Raw genomic sequence first — 16,176 nt, 5'->3', positions numbered from 1 at the left:
CCAACCTCCCATTGCTGCCTCCCATTGCTGTCGGTGATTAGCTACCATCCTCTTCAGGCGGTTACATTGCTAGATTGTTGCGCTCTAGTTTCCAGCCTACTGCCCTTCCATTTCCAACATCGACCTGATTTGAACATGCATCTATAGTAAGCATAGTCACATGGAATGGCCATTTTTGGGTCCCTTATTCTCATTCATGTTCCTATTTCCCGTTTCATGCCTATTGTATATGACAACACACATCGACACCTCCCTCAGCCCACTCCCACAAGAGCCACCTGCTATTGGACAGCTCTACCCCTAAGCACTCTATACATTCTCTCATTCATTTGCGGCATTGATTCATTCACTTCAAAGTTCTCTTTGTTCTCTGTTCGTGCTTGTGTTTTTGCATTTTATGGTTTTGCTTTTTGTGTTTTGAGTTTTGCATTTTGCATGTAGGGTTTGCGTTTATTGCACTATTGTCTGAGTTATTGTGTTTTACTTGCGTTCATACATTCTATGTTTTCTCCGTGCAAACCCTAGCATATCTTCACATGGTATTAGAGCCAGTGCTCTTTTAGAGAGTATCTTGCGACTGTAATGGAGAGCTTGGTTTGGTGTGAGATACACGAATGACACGTAAGTAATTCACGATGGCTCAAATGACTCCATCTTCGGATCCTCTGATGCTTTCTCCAACTACTCCTTCAATGGAGGCCATAAAAAGGCATTATGGTCTTGATTTGGAAGATAACACTCCTAACCTTTCTTGTAGGGATCACTCACCAAGGCTCTTCTTCTTCTCAAACTCCTTCACAAGGTACATCTTAGTTGAAGCACGCTGCTGATGAGATTGACCACCTCTCAATTGAGGAAAGGCAAAGTTTGGACCTTGTGCCAAAACTAATAGTAAACATAATCAATTGTGCCGTTGTGCATATAAATAATCCCTTACTACTTGCTGATGAGGCAAGCAAGATTGAGAAAATGAACTTGAAAATTGTAGGCAAGATCAGTCCTAGTTTTGTAGGATAGAGTCAACAGCCTATACTAAGTCAAGTCAACGTATGAGTTATGTTTATAAGGTTGTGACAAGATGTAAACCCAATTGTGTGATGAAAGTATCATGAATCTGATATTTGTGCTCAGCTAAGAAAGCACCATCATATTCTGCTAGTCTCCTGAACCAAGAAGTTATCTGACAGGTCAAAAATGTATCCCAATCAAAAGGGAAAGAAAATGGGCCAATCCAGCAATCTTAACCAAAAGAAAACCACTATGCAAACAAGCGAGGTCTGCTGAGACACTTATCAGTGTGGCTACTTGAGATATGCAAAACAGAGAATATAGATAGTTTAACAGCAAATTTGAAGGGCTTGGTTCAAACTATACTATGATTGAGTGCCACTACTGTGGCAAGGCCACATGTATCCAAATTGCTTGAAGAATAGGCAAACTAAGTCAAGCTTATTGAACACCATTTAGTTGACATGTTCATCAAATCTGGAAAGTAACAATGTCAGCCATTCTCTATGATAACATCCCTATAGGTTCACAAGGTTCTTCCAAATATTTACGTACCCTAATTATTCCAAATGCCAAAAGAAATCTACTTTTTGCTGTGCAGGGAGTTTGAGAGGTAAAAGCTGTAGTTTTGTATGGTGAGGATATTGAACCCATATAGAAAATACAGGGACTGTTGCATCAATTAATGTCCATGAAGGGGCCTTTATACAATGACTGACTTTCATGTTTCTCTTTAAAAGCAGACTTTGAAGCATGCCTCACACTTGCAACTCTGTTGGCTCACTCCCTAAAGGAGGCCATCCCATCTGGCATGCTTGTTATGGGGACTTCCCTCTCTGCATTTTAGAGAATGGTTTTGGTGATGAGCTCACCATTGAGCAGCTTAAAGGAAACTCTGTCCTAGTCCATGATGACAGGTCGTTCAAAGTTGGTGCCAACCTTAAGCTGAATGAAGAGTCGCCAGGAACACTAGGAACACTTTCTAGAGAGAGAACTTGTAACATTGAACTTGTTTTGCAGCTGTTTCATATGGACTTATGTCTATCAAATCCCATTTTCCTGCCAAATAAGCATAAAAGCCTCTTCAGACAAGAGAAGAACTATTCAGACCGATCATTCGTAGCAGCTGATCCAGCTTGGAATCAGCAGAAACAACTCAAATCATGCCAATGTATCAGTTAAGTTTTCTCAACAGTTGGTCTGTGTTGTAAGAAGCTCACCTTCAAAGCATATATTTTCACCTTCACGATCACAATCAAGCCAAAGAACAAGAAAATCGCATCCACGAGCTTCTTGCTGCAGATGTTTGCATACATGTGCCTGAATCAAAGTTACACTGTATAATGCAGCTACTCAAATACAATATGTTTTTGGATAAGAAGCATGCCTGTACAGCATAACATAGCTCTCAACACTTCAGAAACACAGGATATTACCTTGGGATTTGCTTCAGATTTGATGATAGGAGCGTCAAAGAGATCCACTGGATCTGTCGTCTCCCAGTTTTGATAACTTGGCGGGAAATCCACACTAGTGATATGCAACACCAGAAACATAGTAAGGAATGGAAAAGTAATATTGAACAAACTACCTGATGCTTACTAATACAGCAACAAGCTCCATCCTTTTGATCAAACAAGATGGTTGACTTATTCACAACTGACCTACAGCAAATTTTTATACCCAAGCTTTCTTCATAATCATTCACAATGTCCTCAATTCAGGATTAGTTAGATTCAGAGTCACTTGAAGCATTACAACAATCAATTTGATTGGAGTGTCACCCAAGTTGGTCAGTGGGCAGTAGCCTTTGGCATCTGGTCTCAAAAACGTTTCTTCTGCAGTGCATTCATGAAATTTTGAACTTATCTACAAACCCAAGAGTTGTGTTTCTAGATTTTTTGAACCATAAAAACAATTAAGCAGATTTTACTACATTCCATCAGTGAATCTATATTCTACCCTCTTTCCTCATTTCTTTCTTCATATTAGCAGCAATTTTGTATATCTCTAGGGCATGAGTAAAGAGAACACTCATTAAGTCACAACCAAAGCTCTAAAGTAAAGCAAAGTCTGTCAAAGCATGTGACCATGTAGAGAATTCCTTCTAGTCTACCTAAGAACATGTCCGATAACGGAAGTAACTTTGAAGTGTACATGTGCGCCTCTGAAGTTCCCATTAAACTCATGAACTTCTAAGAAAGATCGCCTTGTTATGGCCTGCCAAATTACAATAGAAATCAGCCTAAAATTTGATGGTTAGAGTTAAAGATTTATTGACATATCCTATAGAGTTAAAATTTGATGTTAGAGTTAAAGATTTATTGACATATCCTATAGATGCCAACACTTTCAGCAAGGAAAACACTTTTCAGTCCAAGTCAAATAATCAATAGCTCAAAGAATAATTATGGGAAACCAGTAAAGGAAAAGGGAAACAGAAACAGAAAAAAATGGAAAGGAATATGAAACTGGCAAAATTTTGGAGTTTTGAAGTTTTACAGTAACTAAGTAGTTGATATGGAAACAAGAACAATGGAAAATGAAGTAACTAAGCAGTTGATATGGAAACGGATGAATTTTGAAGTTTAGGGAGGTTTTTGTGCAACTATTGTTCAGAGTTAATGTTTCATGAGACCACATAAAGAATGACACAGAAAAAAGACGTAAACCAAATCAAAATATTTAAACCAATAGTCAATCAGTGTGAATCACAGGCTCCCTATAGCCTTGAAGCGTGCCCTTACATCCCACTTTTTTGGAGGCTACTAACAAGTAGAGAGGTCTTCCCAATGAGCTATTCCTACTTCCACTCTTTCATCCCATCCATGCACACCAGGCACCCAAAAAAACGAAAGAGAAATCTTCTTATCTCTTGAGGAAAATTAAATTCTACTAGAACACCTCACCAATAAACAGTAAGGCAAAAATACAACAAAAAAATCTTTGACTAAAAACAGAAATAGAAAGGAAGCAAGAAATACACATCTCCTAGGGTAGTTGCTGTCAAGGGAGAATGCTAATACAAATTCTCAATGAATAACCAATCAAGCATTCTATGATGTCAAACCATACGAGGTGATCCAAAGCAAAAGAAAAGGCCAGAGTCCAAAAAAAGGCCCCTCTTCTCCTACCATATGCTCATTGTAGTCTTTGCCATCTACTTCTAAGTGGAGTCAACAGTATGGAAGGCATTCAATCCAAGACTCTACACATAATCTCTATCCAAGGGTTTTTTTTTTTGGTACAAGTATATGTGTAAGTTAAATTTGAGTGAGCAATGTGAACATCCTAGAATCATATTGAAAAAACATTTACACGTCTTGGTACATTTATGGAGTATGTATGAAGATATGTTCTTGAATACAAAAATACTTATGCCTAACACAAAATCTTTGGGGTCTCTCACGGTTTGTTTCTCTTGTGACTCAACCACCCACGAACCCTCTTGCTAGATGAAACATGCATTAGGACACAAAGTACCTTAACTGTTATAGACACCAGTGCTTAAAACCTTGGTGCAAACGACTGAGAGAATACCAATGAGAAGTACCGGTGTGAAGTGCGGGAGAATCTAGGTGTAGTATGCTATAGTAATGTTGGTTAGGGATCTAGTCTTCTCTTTTTTTCCAAATGTGATTTTCTTTTTCAAATGCAATGTTGACATACCATTTTTATTGGAAGATAGAAAACCCAAAAGGGGCCTTTATTCTAAGGAATAACCCATTGTGGAGTTGCATAGTTGAGGGGACTTAATCCAATCACCGTCTAAAACTCACATACCCACCCTAACCATTGAGCTATCACTTGTTCACACATGAAGCAAGATTTGATAGCTCGGTTCTATTTCCTTAGTAGTCTAAAGGTAGCTCTACACGAAGAGGCCTTCTTCCCTAAACCTTTGAAAGTGATTGAAATCTCCTCTCTCTACACCCCTATGTGCATGTCAAAGAAAAGTAAGAAGAAAGAAAAAAAGTTATATTAACGTCTACAAAAGGCCAAATCGACCTATGAGACCAAAATGTTACATCTAAAAAGTTAGGGAATTTTCCATGTCCCAAAATGCATGTCATCTAATGTTATGACTATCTAAATGGAAAATAAAATGTAGTTAGCAGCTCCCTACCGACGCACCGCTGCCCTCACCCCCGCCATCGAATCCCATTGACTGACCATCGCGCCCCCCCCCCCCGGTTCCTCTCGCCTAACGCCTCGCCATCGCGCTGCCCCCCCCCCTTTCTCGTCAAAACCCTGCACCTCCCCCTCCTCACCACCACACTGATCCTCTCCCTCCTCGCCATCATGCTGCCCCCCCCCCCCCCCCCCCGCCCTGTGGCACCCGCTGCCTGCACCTCCACTCGCGCTGCCTCCTAAGCCTCCCCCCCGCCAACAACCCATTCGCCCCCATGTGGCTCCGCCTACCACCACTCCTTTCGCACTGCCCCCCCCCCCCCCCCGCCCTGCCCCTAGGCGGACAATTCAAGCCCACCACCCTCCACGACTCCAGTCTGGCCCCCGGCCCCCACTGTCTTCCACCCTACCGCTCCACACTCCCCACCTGTGCGGCTCCAGGCTGGCGTAATCGCCCGTGGCGCCCGATGCCTCCACCACCATCAGAAAATAGACCCCCCCGTCCTCACTATCACACCTTCCCCCCCCCCCCCCCCCCCGGTTGCTCCCTCCACTTGCAACAACGCTCCCCCCTCCGGCAGTACAGCAATGTGTTTTGGTAGATTCTCAATAGGAACGCACAATGGAAACCTCTGGTCAGACGCCGGGGTGCATTCTGCCAATGCCCCCCCAGTCAAATACCTTGCACATCGTCCTCTCTAAGGAACAACTCTCAACAGTCCGTGCCATAGAGCTGGAGCTAAAAGAAACAGAAGTCTTTGGTCAAGTTGTAGGACGCTCCCCATCCAAGGCTCAGCTTCGGGATTGGCTTCACTCCACACTGCGCATTGGCACGACGCAAATCGTGGAGGCGATTCTCATGGGGCAAGGGATCTTCATGGTACGACTCACCTTGGCAGACGCAACCCATGAGCTAGTGGCCAGTTCTCCCTATGCTTCCACGAAGGGGGTCATTTACATGGTCCCTGGTACAGTGGCTTCACAGTGGAGGCATTCGCACTCCACAACAGTTTCCTTAGACACCCGCTCACCTCACTCTTCCCCATACTGGCAATTGAGTACCGCCAGCTTGTGAAAGACTTTGGACGACTCTTTGGCACTGTCCTTCCTGCCTCTTTCGCGGATACAGTGACAGCCGCAGGAGTCCCAAAGGTACAGGTGGCAGTGAAAGAGACAAAGAATATACCACAGTTTCTAGAGATTGAGGCAAGTGGACATTCCCTCAGGTAGCAGGTTACTATGACTAGGCAGCCAGGAGAGTGCCTGCGTTGCCATGACTTTCGGCATCTTGCAACAGAGTGCACGCGCTTCGGAGATAAGGCGGCTTCACCGACAAGCCCACAGGTAGACGCAGATAGCTTTACACAGGTCCAAAGACTACAAAGAGGGAGACGGCAAGGGGAGCAACAGCCAGCCTCTCAAACACAGCCACGGCAGCAGGGAGAAGGAGGGCAAGCGTCCCCCCCCCCCCCAGAGCACCACGCGGTCCCCCCCCGCCTCCTCATCCCACCCGACAAGACCACAGGCATACACATCCATCCCCGATGGATGTATCACAGGCCACCTCACTCAAGGGCCCACATCCCCCACCCCCTCCCCATGATTCCTCCCCCCCGCCCCTAGCCCACAGCCCCTCCTCCCCAAGAGCTACCGGGGCCCCCCCATGTGCCTCCGACCACCGCACCATCCCTCAATCCTCCCCCTCCCCCTCCCCCTCCCCACCACCACCCCCACCAACCAGCCCCCCTAATCCCCACCCAATACAAGTGCCCCCCGCCCCCATAGGAGGTGAGGAGCCCCATACACCGACATCTTGCACTCACCGGAAATCTAGTCCCCCCTCCCCACACAGCCACCAGCTCATCTGTCCATGCCACCCGTCACACTTTCCCATGACAAGCGCAGCTGCTACCACAGGATTTTTTTCGCAGCGGGCCATGATCTTACCTAAGAGTTGCGAAGTGCGGAGAGTTCCCAGTACCCCTGAAGGTAGGAATCTTTGTGGTACACAAGTCAAGGAGCGGCAAGGTCCATCTACTAGCACCACCGGATGGACCAAACTTGCCTTCTTCCTTCAGACCTCTCACACATGAGACTGGACAACAACTCAAATAGAGGAGGAGGTGAAGATCCAGGTGGCAAACCACATAGGTGGACTTGCACTTTTCTCCCAACAGTAGCCAGGTTGCATGATGGACATTAACTGGCGGGCTGGGGCCAAGGTCCCTCATCTAAGCATTATCTTTCGAGCCCCTCCATAGTGGAGAGCTCCGATGGATGTGATCGAGTGGCCCCTAGCACAGGCGGCCCATTTCTACCAATGTACAGAGTCTCGCCTCTCAGCCTGGTTGATAGGTACCCTAGTGGTACCACCAGGCGCATCCATCACCCCCATGGTCTGCTCAAGGGCTACCATGGGAGAATGGAGCTCACCGTCCAAGCCAATAGCAAAGCGTATCCGCATGTCTCATAGCTCCTCTTCTTCGTCAGCAGCTTCCACACGGAATAGATGCTTGTTCGGTCAATTACATGTTTCCCTGTGAGTTTACATCTTACATTCTGGAATGTGAATAGCCTCCACTATAGTGGAGCACGTGATTCTAGGAAGTTGATTGTTCGGCAAGAGCTGCAACCTACCCTTGCTGAACGGATCGACATCTTACCTCTACAAGAGCATAAGGTTACTTCCACCCAGGCCTAGAGGATAGGGAAGGTACTCCCGAGCAGTTCACACACTCACTGGGAGCACGCCATCAGTGCCCACAACAAAAGTGGAGGCGTATGCAGCTCTATTGGCCCGAGCCTCACCGCCTGTGTACGAGACCACGGAACAATAGTGGTAGGCAGGGTTCTCTGGATCAAATTGGATATTGGGGACTCGTGCCTTGGAGTCCTCAATGTCTATGTCAATACTGAGGTTAGGGCACACAGTAGATTCTGGGTGGAGATCGCAGCAACACTGCCAAAGGTGGACTCCTGAATTGTTGGAGGAGACTTCAACAACCTGGAGGCCTTAGAGGACCAACAGGGCAGAGACAAAAACTACAAGGCATGGCTGGGGAGAAGTAGGAGGCATGGGAGGTCTTCCATTGGCAGTAGAAGCACGCAATGCTTGGAGAGACCAAGCTTTCCACAAGAGGGAGAGGTCGCTGGACTTCTCTTGGGGATACAGGCAGCTAGACGAAGTCTTGCTGGAGCGGTTGGACAGGTTCTATGTGGGAGAGTGGGGATGCTCTCGCAGAGGCCAGGTAGGGCAGTTGGCAGGCACCACTTTGTCCAATCACTGTCCGATTCTCCTAACACTTGATACCCTAGCATCTGCCCTAGACACACAATCCTATCGAATCCCTGACTCAATCTATAGGAGGGAGGAGGTGAAGAGACAAATTGAGCAGATTTGGTCTAGGAAGTGGGGCAGGAGGGATCGGATCGCAAAGGAGGTTGCAGAGGTCCAAGCCGAGTCAAGCAGTATCTCCCAGGAGGCCGCCCTACAGGCCAGGCAGCAGAGTTGGAAGGAGGAGAGAGCACTCTGGCGGGACCTAGCAGCCACGCAAAGATTACTACAAGAGGCACTAGGGGATCCCATCCTCCACGCACAAAAGGTACGTGCACGAGCAGCCATCGTCGGCCTAGAGAACAAGTGCTCGGAGTTCTCATTCCGCACCTCAGCAACTTTCTAGGCACGAAAGGGGGACACAATGTGCAAGGAGTTTTTCCCAATGCACCAACCTCGCACCTCAGGAGAGCAAATACGCAACCTTCAGGATCAGTATGGGAGGACTCGTTTTAGCCCAGACCAGGTGATGGAGATTGCCACCGACTACTACAGATGCCTTTTCCAGCAGGACACAACCTCACCTAGAGGATAGCGATATAGACAGCAAGTCTGGGATCACATCCCGTCCCTCGTCACAGAGAAGATGGGACGCTCCCTCCTAGTCCCCTTCACAAAGAAGGAACTAGAGGAGGCTTTCCATACACAAAACGGGCAGAAATGCCCGAGAGACGATGGCGTCTCTAAGGCCTTCTTCACCACCTACTAGGAGGTGGTGAAGGATCCCTTACTACTAGCCTTCCAGGAGATTTTCACTTCAAGACGAATGCCAGGGAGTCTTTCGGCAGGTCTTATCACTCTCCTCCCCAAAGGGGGAGACCAGTTGAAGCTATCCCAGTGGAGACCAATCACTTTGTTGTCAGTGGGCTATAAGGCACTAGCAAAGATGATTGGTAGGCGACTTCGCCCCGTGCTTCCAGACATCATTCATGGCACATAGACAAGCTTTGTCCAGGATAGGAGCATCCTAGACAATGTCTTCATCTTGTGTGAGGTGACAAAGTGAGCCCAGCACAATGGTCAGGGATTGGCTGTACTAATCCTAGATTTCGAGAAAGTCTATGACAAGGTGGACTGGGACTTCTTAGAGGGCACCATGGTGAGGCTGGGCTTCCCCTAAGCATGGATCCGCAAGGTCTCCGCACTTTACAGATCGGCTACCAGTAGGGTTCTCATAGGTGGCAGGTGAGGGAAGGAATTTTGGTTGGGGAGATTGGTCCCCCGACAGGCCTGCCCCCTAGCCCCGTACCTGTTCTTACTCTTTGCAAAGGCGATGTCTCACTTCCTTAGGTCATGTGTGAGCAGGTTACACGGCCTCCGACTTCCAGTGAGAGAGGAGACGGAGCTGTTAGACTTAGAGTATGCAGATGATACAGCACTATACATAGAGAACGATGAGTTGATGCTACAGAGAGTGAGATTGACTCTCGAGGTGTTTTGTACTGCAGTGGGAGCAAAAATCGATTGGCGAAAGTCGGTTGGTTTTCTTACAGACCTGGACTCTAGCACAGAGTGGAGCGTCCACTTGGGATTTAGATGGGTGTGCAGAGGGCAGACCGTCCGTTACCTAGGGTTCCAGGTGGGACTTCACATCACTTCCACCTAACAGTTTCTTCCAGTCCTTGACTCTATTCGGAGGAAGCTGACCTACTAGAGTACTGTTCGCCTTTCCCTAGCAGGCCGAGCCCTGGTGGTTAACCAAGTCCTCCTAGCGACGGCTTGGTATATCACCTCATGTTGGTGTTTCTCCAAGTCCTACGTAGTTCAGCTTCGCCGCCTAGTGCAGAACTTCCTCTCGCTGGGTCAGACGGTTCCAGGGATTCCCAGGCCAAGGTGGCGTGGGCGACTATCATTCAGCATCAGTCAGAGGGAGAGCTTGGGATCATAGACCCAAGGTATCAAGTATGGCCCTCTTGGACAAGCTAGTAGTCCGTGGCCTCACAGCAGGAGGGCAGACCTAGAAGGTCTTATTGTAGGAGAGTCTCCAGGAGTGTAGACCGAGGCTTGACGGTGATTGGAGGCCGTCCCTGAGATGGATCTTCACGATGGCCCAAATCACCCTCCCCAAATCCCCCTTTCTACGCAGCCTGCTTCGTATATGGCAGGGCCTCCGTAAGGCCGTAATTCAAAGCCCCCCAGGCTGCCAGGAGGAGATACACCTATTAGCCAGTGTCATTTCTTGGACAGTCGGCCAGCGTACAACAACAGGCAAGATGCCACGTCAGCAGCATACGGCAGCAGGCAGGATGCCACGTCAGCAGGGCTGTGCAGTTGGCCAATTTTCCTGCAGTCGGCTGCATTAAATGCAGCCAACCTGGTGCTAGGAATTCCTATTTTTTCGGCTATTTATAGTCGGCTTTGTGGACACTCCAGCATTCATCTTTTCAGATTCTGATCTTGAGATCTGTTGGCTGAGACACACTGTGCTCGGGCTGACGGAGATCGAGGTCATCAAGTCCGAGACATACGCAGATATTTCCTCTACCCCCTTGTGTATTTCTGCACTCTTATACAGCATACTACACCGCAGATTTTCTGCATTTACACTGTCTCCTCTCTCTCTCTCCCTCCTCTCTGTGTTCACTCTCTCTGTCTTTGTCCTACGCTTCCGCATCGCTGCACTCTGACATGGTATCCGAGTAGTGAAGATGGATTGACTGAGGGCTGAACCTATCTGAAGAGGAGATTTCAGCGCGACACAAGGCTGCATTTCCAGGATTCAAGGGCGAGCGGGAGGGCTGCGCATCGGATCAAGGCTGAAGCGAGCATGGGCATGCGGGAAAGGAATCTAATCGGTGAATTTGCTGCAGGTTATTGCTGTTCGAAGGGGAGGAAGGCTGCGTTTGAGGCCTTCCATTGCAGATTTTACCTTTTCATCGCCTCCGGCGGGTAAAGAAGGTTTGGGCAGCAGAGAAATCAGCCCTAGAAGGCAGCGTTTTCACAGTCAAAGGGGGCTGCTTTTGCGTTTGTGCAGGTATTGCAGGTTAACATGTCTACAGAGACTGATTTGGAGTTCCAGGCGATCATGGAGAGGAAGCTGCCTGTCCTACCGGCTCTTCCATCAGATCAAAAGCTTGATGGTGACAATTACCGCATCTGGCGGGTGATGATGTTGGCCATTTTAGAGTCTTATGATTTGGCGGAACCGGTGATGGAGGAGATTAACAGGCCCTCGGTGAGGGATGAGTCCAAACTCTCTTCCAATGCTCGTGCGGAGTTGACCAAGGCCCAGTCTCATTGGGACAAACTGAATGCCAAGATTCGATCTTTTCTGTTTCTGTCTTGCACCACAGCCGTGATAGTTCACATTGAGCACTTGACGGTGGCTCATGAGATATGGCTGGAGCTCGACCAGATGTACAACCGGATGACCCTGCTGAAGAGGGTTTCTTTGGGATGCGGACTTTGTCTGTGAATAAGTCTTCTTCGCTTCGGAAACACATCAACAAGCTTCGGCAGCTTCAGATGCAGGTTCAAAATGTGGGGAAGCCTATTTCCTCTGAAGACATGGCGATCACTTTACTATCCCAGTTGCCGCCACGATTCGGTATTTTTTATTCCGCTCTTATTGCATCAGGGCGGAAGTCGACTCTTCGATGGGAAGAGTTGGTTCCTATGGTCTTGGACCAGGAGGAACAATTGAAGGGACAGAATGCTTCCAAAATGGAGGCATTGGTTGGTCAAGCCTCTCAGAAGAAGGGGAAGGACCAAAAGAAGGAGGACAACAAATCCAAGAAGAACAAGGAGAAGGAATCGACTTGCCATATTTGTGGAAAGACCGGTCACTGGAAGAAGGATTACCCCGACAAAGACAAGAAGGATACCAAGAAGAAGGACACGAAGGACTCTGGAGCAGTGGTTGCACCCTCATCAGCTGCTTTTCTACACTTAGCAGTCATTGAGGACTCTACACCGAAGACTTCTAATGCTGCGATGACAACTCCCTAGGCTCGAGAGTGGATTGTGGACAGTGGTGCCTCACGGTACATGACTCCTTCTTCTGTTGGTGTTGCCCATTTGCGACCTTCGCGTGGGCAAATTCTCATTGAAGACAGCTCTTCTGTGTCTATTGCTGCGCAGGGTAACATACAGCTTATTCCAAATGGACGTGGTGGTACCCACACCTCTAAGGTGTTGCATGTGCCAGGATTGGGGTATCATTTACTTTCGGTTCATAAGATTTGTGCTCTTGGCCTCTTGGTGGAGTTTAACAGTGATATTGTTCGAGTCCTTGATCGTGGATCGAGGAAGGTCCTCTCTACAGGGTATGAGGAGAATGGTGTCTACAAATTGAAGTCTTCTTCAGCTCTTACTTCTCTTCTTCTTACTTCTCAGATACAATCCGAGCTATGGCATGCTCGGTTTGGCCACCTGTGAGTTTTCTCGTTTTTGTGCAGATAGGGGCATTCACCAAGAGTTTGGTAACACCAACACTCCCCAAGAGAATGGCATTTTGGAGCAAAAAAACCGAATTGTGATCGAGATGGCACGCACCATGATGGAGCACCGACAGACACAATAGTTTCTGTGGGCCGAGGCAGTGGCTACCGCAGTTCACATCCTCAACCGATCTGCCACTTCAGCCGTTGACAGGATGACACCTTTTCAGGCTTACTTCGGGACTAAGCCTGATATCTCTTATTTCAAGATCTTTGGGTGTGACGCTTATGTGCACATTCCGAAGACGCAGCGTGATAAGTTCGAGGCAGCTTCCTGACGACAAGTTTTTGTTGGCTATAGCTCCCAGTCCCAAGGTTATCGTTTGTTTGATCCCATCAAGTGGAATGTCTACAAGAGCCGAGATGTGCGGTTCGTGGAAGTTCCGACCACAAAGGGGGTTGAGAAGCACCCCATCCTTGGAGATCCAAGGGAGAGTTGGGCTCCCGAGACAGTTCCTTTGGAGCAAGAGCCTCTTGATGGAGATTCTTCTTCTGATTCAGAGTCTTCTCTTCCACCGGCCACCCCCAAGGAGCTTCCGCCGGTGGATGTTCCTGAGTCTTCAGCAAATGGAGAGCGACGGGGAGAGGTTTGTCCTCCTCCTCGTTGGGCCCGTGACACACTCCGAGGTTCAAGGATCAAGGGGGTCCCTGAGAAGTGGGAACCACAAGATGGACCGCAGAGGTCATGAAGGAACCGGGCACATTCTTCGGAGCTCGTCTACTCCAACTATTGTTTGTTGACCCATGTTATGCGGGATCGAGAGCCCACTTCAGTGAAGAAGGCTTTGCATGATCACTGGCAAAAGGCCATGGAAACCGAGTTGGAGGCTATTGAGAGGAATGGCACTTGGTCTCTTGTGCCTCGTCCCTCTCACAAAAAGGCGATTGGTGTCAAGTGGGTCTTCAAGACCAAGTACCTTAGCGATGGTTCTTTGGACAAGCACAAGGCTCGCCTTGTTGCTAAAGGTTTTGCTCAACGCCCAGGCATTGATTTCCATGATACTTTTGCCCCCACTGCTCGTATGGCGACTATTCGAGCTGTTCTTGCCTTGGCTAGCCATAGAAGATGGCCTGTTTATCAATTGGATGTGAAGTTGGCCTTTCTTAGTGATGACTTGTAGAAGGAGATCTATGTTGAGCACCCTCCTGGCTTTGGATCCTCGGATGGGAAAGTTTACAGGTTGAAGAAGACCTTGTATAGCCTCAAGCAGGCTCCGCGTGCATAGAACGAGAAGATTGACTCATTTCTTCAGTCGAAGTTGGGATATCGGCGCGCTACGGCCGATCCGCAGCTTTATGTGCACACTTCCGAGGGTGCTCGTGTGTTGTTTGTGTTATATGTTGATGATTTGATTTTGACAGGGAATCATGCACAGAAGGTCCAAGAGACCAAGACAACTTTACATCACACATTCGAGATGACGGATTTGGGGTTTCTTCATTTCTTCTTGGGTCACGAGATTTATCAGTCTCAGAGGGGGATTTTCATCTCTCAGCAGAGGTACATTCAAGAGCTCTTGGTGACTTTTGAGATGGAGACTTGTCGGCCCATTACTACTCTTATGGATCCGGATTGAAAGACCACTTCACACTCAGATTCTCACGTGATGGATGCTTCCCGCTACTGTCAATTGATTGGATCCTTGATTTGGCTTCTCAACACTCGTGTTGATCTTTGTTTCGTTGTGGGTCTTTTGGCAGGGTTTATGATGGACCCCAAACAAGTACATTGGTAGGCTGCCCTAAGGATTCTTCCGTATTTGAGAGGGACCTTTGACTTAGGGATTTCTTATCCCGCAGGTACAGATGCTTCAGATCTGGTTCTTGCAAGTTGGAGTGACTCGGATCCGGCTGGCGATGTGGACCACCGACGGTCTACTACAGGCTACTGTTTTACCTTGGGTACAGGTGTTATCTCATGGAGTAGCAAGAAGTAGCCCACGGTAGCCCTTTCTTCTATTAAGGCGGAGTATCGGGCTGCGTCTTCCACCACATGTGAGATTGTGTGGCTTCGGAGATTGTTGGAGAAGCTTGGCTGCCCCTAAACTCGTCCTACTCTTCTCCGGTGCGACAATGAGAGTTGCATTGCCTTGGTCTGGAATCCTGTATTCCATGCCTGGACGAAGCACATTGAGATCCAATATCACTTCATTCAAGAGAAGCTTCTGGATGGGACCATTGATGTGAAGTATTGCAAGACGGAGGATTATCTTGCAAATTTGTTCACGAAGGCGCTTCCCCAGGCTCTTCTTCAGCAGCATTCCAGATGCCTCAATCTTTTGATCCGTCCAGGATCTGAGAGGGGGTGTTAGTCAATGTCATTTCTTGGATAGTCGGCCAGCCTACGACAGCAGGCAGGATGCCACATCAGCAGCGTACGGCAGCAGGCAAGATACCACATCAGCAGGGCTGTGCAATCGACCAGTTTCCTGCAGTCGGTTGCATTAAATGCAACCGTAGTGCTAGGAATTCCTATTCTTTCAGCTATTCATAGTCGGCTTTGTGGACATCCAGCATTCATCTTTTCAGATTCTGATCTTGAGATCTGTTGGCTGAGACAGACTGTGCTCGGGCTGACGGAGATCAAGGTCATCAAGTCCGAGACATACGCAGATATTTCCTCTACCCCCTTGTGTATTTCTGCACTCTTATACAGCATACTACACCGCAGATTTTCTGCGTTTACAGTCTCCTCTCTCTCTCTCTCTCTCTCTCTCTCTCTCTCTCTCTCTCTCTGTGTGTTCACTCTCTCTCAGTCTTTGTCCTACGCTTCCGCATTGCTGCACTCTGACAAGACCGCCAACCGGTGATCTGGAACCCCCACATTAGAGATCAGGATGGGGTACAGATTGACGAGCGCCCCCACATCCAATGGGCTGGTTGGGAGGCCGGTCCGACTCGTACCATCAGGACATGGCGGGAGGTGTATAAGATGGTGGACGAGAAAGTGTTGCGGCGGACATCAAGTTTCCAAAGAGGAGTTGAGTTGAGGAGAAGGAAGATAGACGCAACAATACCTCAAGAGTGGCTTGCCCCCCCGATACGAGAGCCGATAGAGCCCGGGGAGGTATGGGCCGCTTGGTTTTCACCAACCGGTATCCCCTAGAGTGGGCGGTGCCCCACATGGGACTTTCTTCATCGTGCAGCAGGAGGAGGGGCGTCTAGCCCTTAACAGAGAGCAGCAGGATGAAGGGATATTTGTCCTTTCATGGAGGAGGATTCGGGTGGTTGCCCTTCAAGGGAAGACATGGCGGCTCGACCCTT

At 48.2% G+C, this 16,176-nt stretch overlaps 1 protein-coding gene across 3 annotated transcripts in view; it reads right to left on the bottom strand.

The window, feature by feature from the left end:
* LOC148027539 (DNA topoisomerase, type IA, core) overlaps positions 1–16,176 on the bottom strand; it is a 156,702-nt gene that overhangs the window by 92,292 nt on the left and 48,234 nt on the right. The window contains exons 3-5 of one of the 3 annotated variants that reach the window (XM_087689265.1): positions 3,125–3,228; positions 2,445–2,538; positions 2,229–2,328 (exon numbers count right to left, since the gene is read on the bottom strand). In XM_087689265.1, coding sequence (XP_087545391.1) covers positions 2,229–2,328; positions 2,445–2,538; positions 3,125–3,228 — 298 coding nt within the window. Of the gene's footprint in view, positions 1–1,880; positions 2,066–2,228; positions 2,329–2,444; positions 2,539–3,124; positions 3,229–16,176 lie in introns of those variants that run through there. The other 2 variants (XM_087689267.1, XM_087689266.1) reach the window with 2 other exon arrangements.

Source organism: Lygodium microphyllum, chromosome 12, assembly GCF_053477565.2.
Source record: "Lygodium microphyllum isolate KBCC chromosome 12, Lygodium_microphyllum_v1.1.10, whole genome shotgun sequence".
NCBI lineage: Eukaryota > Viridiplantae > Streptophyta > Polypodiopsida > Schizaeales > Lygodiaceae > Lygodium > Lygodium microphyllum.
Note: the sequence above shows the minus strand (reverse complement) of the source record. Positions and strands in the feature narration are given on the sequence as shown.